General features: G+C 46.3%; 1 protein-coding gene across 1 annotated transcript; it reads left to right on the top strand.

The window, feature by feature from the left end:
• Positions 1 to 3,313: 3,313 nt before the first annotated feature.
• On the top strand, positions 3,314 to 4,291 carry LOC4336587 (ethylene-responsive transcription factor ERF038). The gene has a single exon (XM_015778953.3). The coding sequence runs from the start codon at positions 3,359 to 3,361 to the stop codon at positions 4,010 to 4,012; it is 654 nt and encodes a 217-aa protein (XP_015634439.1). The 5' UTR covers positions 3,314 to 3,358; the 3' UTR covers positions 4,013 to 4,291.
• Positions 4,292 to 7,337: the final 3,046 nt, after the last annotated feature.

Consider the following 7,337-nt stretch of genomic DNA (forward strand, 5'->3'; position numbering starts at 1 on the left):
TCGCCTTGTCCGACGATATGTTCTTCCTTGGGGTATCGATCGCCACGCTTCGATGTGCGTATACGTAGGTTCTATGGTGGAAATTAAGAAGGCTCAAGGCAGTAAGGCACTGCAGACGGGGGCCTTGTTTAGCAGTCCTTGACTCAATCTAATCATAATAAGCCCACCGTATTCTTGTTAGCACCATACTACAACTGAGGTCATCCGTAATAATCTACTACTATCTCCATCACGAAATATAAGAAAAAACCACGTCTCAACCTCTTACAATTTAGAGAGAACACAATGCTATATTGGAAGAGTATACGAAAAACGTCCAGCTGTAGCTTCCTTCTATTATTAGTAGGTGAAACAGTCTTATACTTCTTCAATGAAGTTGCTCATAGTTAGCTTCCCATATTTAAAAAATAAATAAAATACAGGACTCTGTAGATACGCATAGCTTATCAACATCCACTACTTAAAAAAGTATGTTTCCAAACAGGTAAAACCTATTTATATGTGCGGTTGATCCACACGTCTGTTCGAAAATATCTAAAAAAATCACTATTTTTTCATGCGGATGACTCACCTGCGTGCGAGAATCCGATTTTCATGTACGGGTGCTTATGTTGTCCACCGGATCCGCACGGGGCTGTGCGGGGAGGGCCACCACCACCGGATCCAGCGGTGGCGACAGGACGGCTGCCGCACGCCACCGGATCCAGCTGTGGCGACGGGATGGCTACGACCCATGCTATCGACACACTGCCGCTTGGGGCTGCCGATGCCACCGAGGGGAGGTTGGGGAGAGAGAGAGAGAGAGGAGGAGGAGGAGGTTGAGGAGAGGTTGGTAGAGAGGCCGGCCAGGAGAAGAAACGGAGAGAAAATGTGTGGGGAGAGAGAAAATGAGTGGGGAGGGATTAGGGGAATGAGAGGTGGGAGAGAAGTTGAGGAGATACGGATTGAGGCTTAGGCTGCGTTCGATCTCTTTGTTTTGAGAGATATTTTTGACCCACACAAAACGAGAAATCCCATTAGCACGTGATTAATTAAGGGGTGTTTAGATTCAGGGGTGTAAAGTTTTGGCGTCTCACATCGGATATTATATAGGGTGTCACATGGGATGTTTGGGCACTAATAAAAAAATAATTACAGAATCCGTCAGTATACCGCGAGAATGAATTTATTAAGCCTAATTAATCCGTCATTAGCAAATGCTTAATGTAGCACCACATTGTCAAATCATGGAGCAATTAGGTTTAAAAGATTCGTCTCGCAAAATAGTCGCAATATGTGCAATTAGTTTTTTTAAGCCTATATATAATACTTCATGCAGGTGGTTAAACGTTCGATGTAATAGGGTGTAAAATTTTGGGGTGGGATCTAAACATGCCATAAGTATTAATAATTATAAACTTAAAATGAATTTATATGAATTTTTAAATATATTCTATATATAATTTTTTTTAAAAAAATGCATTATTTAATACTACCTCCGTCCCAAAATATAGCCACTTTTGGCTATGAATCTAGACACACAGTTGTCCAGATTCATAGCTAAAAATGTTTATATTTTGGGACGGATGGAGTAGTTTGAAAAGCGTGCTAACGGAAAATGAGGAAGTTGAAGATTGTAGTTGAGAAATAGAACTAGGCCTTAGTAAAATTTGAAGTTGTTGGGAGGGAAGAGATGAGTGTGATTAGACTTGCAGACATAGCTTTAAGAGGCTTCGCCTGCGTGAGATCGTTTAAGAGTCTGCATGTGAAAATAAGCTTATTTTCGTATGTGGCTCTGTTAAGAGACCCACTTGAGAAAACTGTTTTTTATACGGGTCTCTTAACAAACCGTACGCGAAAATGCAGGTCAACTTTTGTAGAGGCTATTGGTTACTAACTTACTATCCGCCTGCAAATTGTATGGTTCTCGTAAAAAAAATTGTTTATATAGCAGTGATCTACCAACAACCAGTTTTGTTAGTTTCCCATCTGGGACAGGTTATAGGATATCTTGACAAAAAAAAAAACACGAACTACCATAGGGCTTGTTTCCACCAAGGATCCTCACCTAGAATTGCTCAACTAAATGAAATTTTCGCGTGTCCCTGCGGAAAATCTGCATTATAATGCTAAAACTGAGTTATGTGGATTTGTCATTTATGTGATTATAGAGTCGTACATGCATGTATCTGCTGGAGTTTTAAATCATGACGTTTATAACTACGAATTTAGACATAGCACGGTCTAGATTTAACACACAATTTATAAAAAAACTATAGTAGTACTTTTAACACAAAACAAACAAATTACAAAAACATATACAATGCTAGATTGAGTGAAACTAATTTGATATTTTAGATGTTACTATTTTTCTATAAACTTAATCAAACTTGGTTAAGTTTGATTAAGAAAGATGTTAAAATGACTTATAAGATGAAAATGAGTAGTAGTATTTTTGTTCTCTTTTGCAAATTTGGTGTTTGGTGGAAACCAACAAAAAAACGTTTCTTGAACATGTTTTAATTTGTTGGGAAGCATTAAACTACAAAAGAAATATGATAGTCATGACGATTTTCTCGAGTCCTCAACATATATACACATAAATGGCCCACGAAAGAATATTTGAACTTGGGTCCCCTTACTCAGGAAAATGACAGGGTGAAAGCATATTCTGTCTAGCTTAGAATTTAAATATGTGATATCCAGGTAATTGAACCATGACAAAATAGTAAATCTCAGTTTAGAGATAACACTTGCCTCCACGTTTCCAAATATCTTTGCACCACATTGCTGTGCACAATGCAATAAATCCATTTCACACTTTTTGGCCGAAAAAAAATCCATTCCACACTGACCTGGATGCCATAAACCTGATTAACACGGGTAGATCGGTTGCATTGAACTTATATACTCCCTCCGTTCCATAATATAAGGGATTATAAGATTTTGCTTGCAACGTTTGAACACTCGTCTTATTTAAAATTTTTTGAAATTATTATTTATTTTATTTGTGACTTACTTTATTATCTATAGTATTTTAAACACAACTTTTCGTTTTTTATGTTGGCAAAAAAAAATTAAATAAAATAAGTGGTCAAACGTTGTAATAAAAAACTCAAAATCTCTTATATTGTGGAACGGAGGGAGTAGAAGAAAATTAATTCCAGCCGTGTCATACTACTACTAATCATCTCAAACAGAAAATTGAAAAAAAAAACAGGAAAAAGAGGCCTGGCCCACAAACCAGGTATGGCCCTTTGTTTATCTTCCCGTGCCACGTCGCCACTGCGCCACACCATAAAACCCCATTGCCCTCTCCACTCCGCTCCCCTCCAAGCCTCCAACTACTCCAGTCCACACCCGCACCACCGCGGCAGCCATGGACGACTCCCACGACCTGGCCTCCCCGACCTCCCCTGACACGGCGTCCTCGTCGTCTTCGTCTACGTCGACATCATCGTCCTCCGCCACCGTCGCCCCGAAGAAGCGGCCGCGCAACGACGGCCGGCACCCGACGTACCGCGGCGTGCGCATGCGGAGCTGGGGGAAGTGGGTGTCCGAGATCAGGGAGCCCCGCAAGAAGTCGCGCATCTGGCTGGGCACGTTCGCCACCGCGGAGATGGCCGCGCGCGCGCACGACGTGGCCGCGCTCGCCATCAAGGGCCGCACCGCGCACCTCAACTTCCCGGACCTCGCGCACCTGCTCCCGCGCCCGGCCACCGCGGCGCCCAAGGACGTGCAGGCGGCGGCGCTGCTCGCCGCCGCCGCAGCCGACTTCCCCTCCGTCTCCGTCGACGCCAATGCCAAGAGCCCCGACACCTGCTCCGTCGCCAGCGCCGCCTCGCCGCAGCCGCCACCGCCGGACGCCGAAGCGGACCCTGACAGCACGCTGTTCGACCTCCCGGACCTGCTCCTGGACCTGAGATACGAGACGTCCTCGAGCCTCTCGTGCGGGGCGTCGTGGGCCGTCGATGACGACGTGGCCGGCGGCGTCGTGTTCCGCCTCGAGGAGCCCATGCTGTGGGATTACTGATCAATGTGGCTGCTCATGGGAGCCAGTCATGCTTCCGTGTATTAGATCGATCAGTGGCTTGTACATGGCGGTGCTTCTTTTCTTCTTCTTTACTCTGCTTCTGCTCTGTTCTCTTTCTTCTTTTCTCCCTTTGTATTTTGTTTTTTTTCCTTCCATTTTTTCTTCTTTTCTTTGCCAAATCTAGCATGCGAGGTTGTATAAAGTCAGTTCCTTTTCCTCGCCTTGCTTGATTTGGGGGACAAGAATATGTATAATTAACAAGCATCTTATCTTCGACTATCCCTTTTCTAGCTTGTTTTGTTTAGTGGTAAAAAGTGATCCAGCAAGATTTGGGCCAAATGGACAGTGTGATATTCACGCATGACGCATCCGATTTGCACCTTTCCGGTGTTTTAGCAGCTCGTCACCGGCCTTGGAAGCCACGGTAAGATTCGTCCACGCCATTCAAAATCGTCCCAGCCTTCCAGCTCCACCTTAACCACAGCACAACAACAACAACAACAAAAAAACAAGAAAAGAGAAGAGACGCGCTAGCGATTAATCGATTGACTCCTCCCGCTCGTCGTCGTCCTGGACCTGCACGACTGCACTGCACACTGCCTTCAGAGCTGCGCCGCGATGGCGACGTGTGGCGCGGCAGTGAGCGGGAGCGCATAAAGGCCCCGAAAGCGACGGTTTCCGCGTAAAGACAGCGGCTTCCCGGCTACGCCAAAGTTAATGCCGTCTCGTCGTCGCACAGCCCGGGCCACGCTTCGCCCGCCGTACGTACGTCGTCGCTCGCGGCCACGGCGGCTCGCCTGTCCGCGCCGCGTCAGCCTGGAGGAACGTGTGCGTGCGCGTGGGTGATGGGCGAGCTCCGGAAGACGCCAATGCGGCCGCTCGAGAAGCCTGCGAGACGGTGCGTGACCAGTCCGCGCTGCCGGCCCGATGATTGTCTTTCGTGCAAGAGACCATGTGCCGGCGCGCGAACGATTTGATCCTTGTGGGGGAAGGCTGGCTCGGATTAGACGGATGGCTTGGCTTGATCCGCTGGGTTAACTAGCCTAACCTGGCCGCTAGTTTGCCTACCAACAACTTGTCCCGGGGTTAACATCTTAACGAGTACTCCTACTCTCGTACTATACCAGTTAGTCCTACTCCCACTGCACCCACCCTGCTTTTAACTCGGTCCTTGTGGATGGATTGCGTGAACAATTTTCCTTTAGGTCCGGCTGACTCGTCGTTGCCGATGGTCTGAGGCACAAATTGAATACTCATAGCTTTGCAGTGGGGGCGCATTCATGGGGGAATCGCGGTTTCTGCGATCCCCAAATCCTTTGCCCAAATCGACGTTGTGCACGTAAGCCTGTCGATTTTCGTGGTGATCAATACTCCTGCTATGCTTTTATAAATTCCGCGGTCAGGCAGGTGTCGGATCCTCGTCGGAAACGACACTTGAGTTAAGCACAAGTCTCCGCTGTCCAATTTCAATCTATATTGGGGTTAAGTATACGGATTGTATCACTATTAGTATAGTACTATAGAAATACTAGTCGTAGTACGTTCCAGAATCAATCAGAGTACTGCATACATGCATTCCCGCCATAACTAGCCAGTGGAGAACTGGAGATACGTGCTCGGAGAATACGTCTAAAATCACGGCGGCACACCTACGTCGATCGATCCGTGCAACCACTTGCAATGAGTATCCAACTGTCCGTGCATTAGCAGGAGCTCTTGATTTGGCTCGCATTGGCATGGAAAAGGAAGATTCTGTCGAGCATGGCGGCACGACGACAAGGCACAGAGACGCAGACCAACATGGATTGATGCTTCTCTACTGCTCTGCTCCTCAAGCAACAGTGATGAGAAAACCACATGAAAAAAGGTCGCGGAGAATAAAGACCGTCGTCGTGCATGCCATCCATCGCTGAATGACTGATCGATCGGGGCAACTCAAAAAAAAAAAAAGACTGATCGATCGGGGCCATATGGTGTGTGTTGTGCTGCCACTGCCAATTTCCTTGGAGTATCGGACACGTTACGTGCAGCGACGGGCTAATCTTTTCCCGTCCCTTTTTTCGTCTCCTCCCCAACGTGCATACGGTCTCGGCCTCTCCGTTGTTAGATCGCGAACCGGTTTGTTAATACGGCGAGAAGGGTGTTTACGATCCCTGCGTGCGGCGACCAGGTTCAGCCGTTCAGGCCGGGGGGGAGCCAGGTGTCCCATCCCATGGCAAGTTCGTGGTAATGAGGTCCAACTGGCGAGACCAGATGCTTGGGGTACAGGCTGGCGAGTCGTACCACCAATCTGGAGGCACTGTCACGCACGCTGACGGCAGTACGGCGCTCTCTCTTGCTCGCCATGGGACACAGCTGCGCATCTGCTGTGAGGACTGAAGAGAGAGAGAGAGAGAGAGAGAGAGAGGAGGAGCTGTTGGCTTCATCTTGTCACTGTCTAGGGGCATCCCCTTCAAGTCTCTCAGCTCTTGGGAGCTGGGTCTTTTGACGGTACGAGTAGAATTGGAGGATGGAGCATACTAGCAGCAGCCCGTTTGTTGCCTGGCTGGTGTACATTAGGCAGGTCTTGGTTGGATCCAAAAAATTTTGGTTAAAAATATAAAATTAAATGTTTAGACATTAAATGTTTAGACATATGTATGATTTATTAAATATGAAAAAAAAATCAATTACGCAATTTGCATGTAAATTACGAGACGAATTTTTTAAGTCTAATTACGTTATAATTTGATAATGTGATGCTACAATAGCTAAAGAACTAAACAGTGTAGCAGTAGAAGTAGTAGGAATGCATGCATAAAGTGCATCTTCTTCTAGATGCAACCCCTTTCATACTTCTAGTACTGACTATGTTTCGGTTTCGGATCAGGATGAGCGTGTAGTTGGCATACGCGGGGGACACTACGAACCAAATCTTTGTGCTTGCTTGTGCCTGATTATTGGTGGTATGGCCATGGCATAGGCATGGATATGATTGATTGCAGTTTCACCAACAAAAGAAAAGTCAAAGCACTCACGGAGATTGGAGGGTGTGTTACACTTATGTGCCGCCTAGTAGTAGCTCGTAATCTAGGCTAGTAGCATCCCGTACTGAAGCGAGGTCGTTGGACCATACGGAGGCAGTAGAAGTAGAGTACTCGTACTCCACGGTAGTACTACTGCTCCGTCCGTCACAAAATATAAATATTTTTAGGGCCTGTTTGGTTTCCAGAGACTTATTCCAAGTCCATGTCATATCGGATGTTTGGACAGTAATTTAGAGTATTAAACATACACTAATTACAAAACACATTCCATATCCTTGGACTAATTCACGAGACGAATC

Source organism: Oryza sativa, chromosome 4, assembly GCF_034140825.1.
Source record: "Oryza sativa Japonica Group chromosome 4, ASM3414082v1".
Classification (NCBI taxonomy): Eukaryota; Viridiplantae; Streptophyta; class Magnoliopsida; order Poales; family Poaceae; genus Oryza; species Oryza sativa.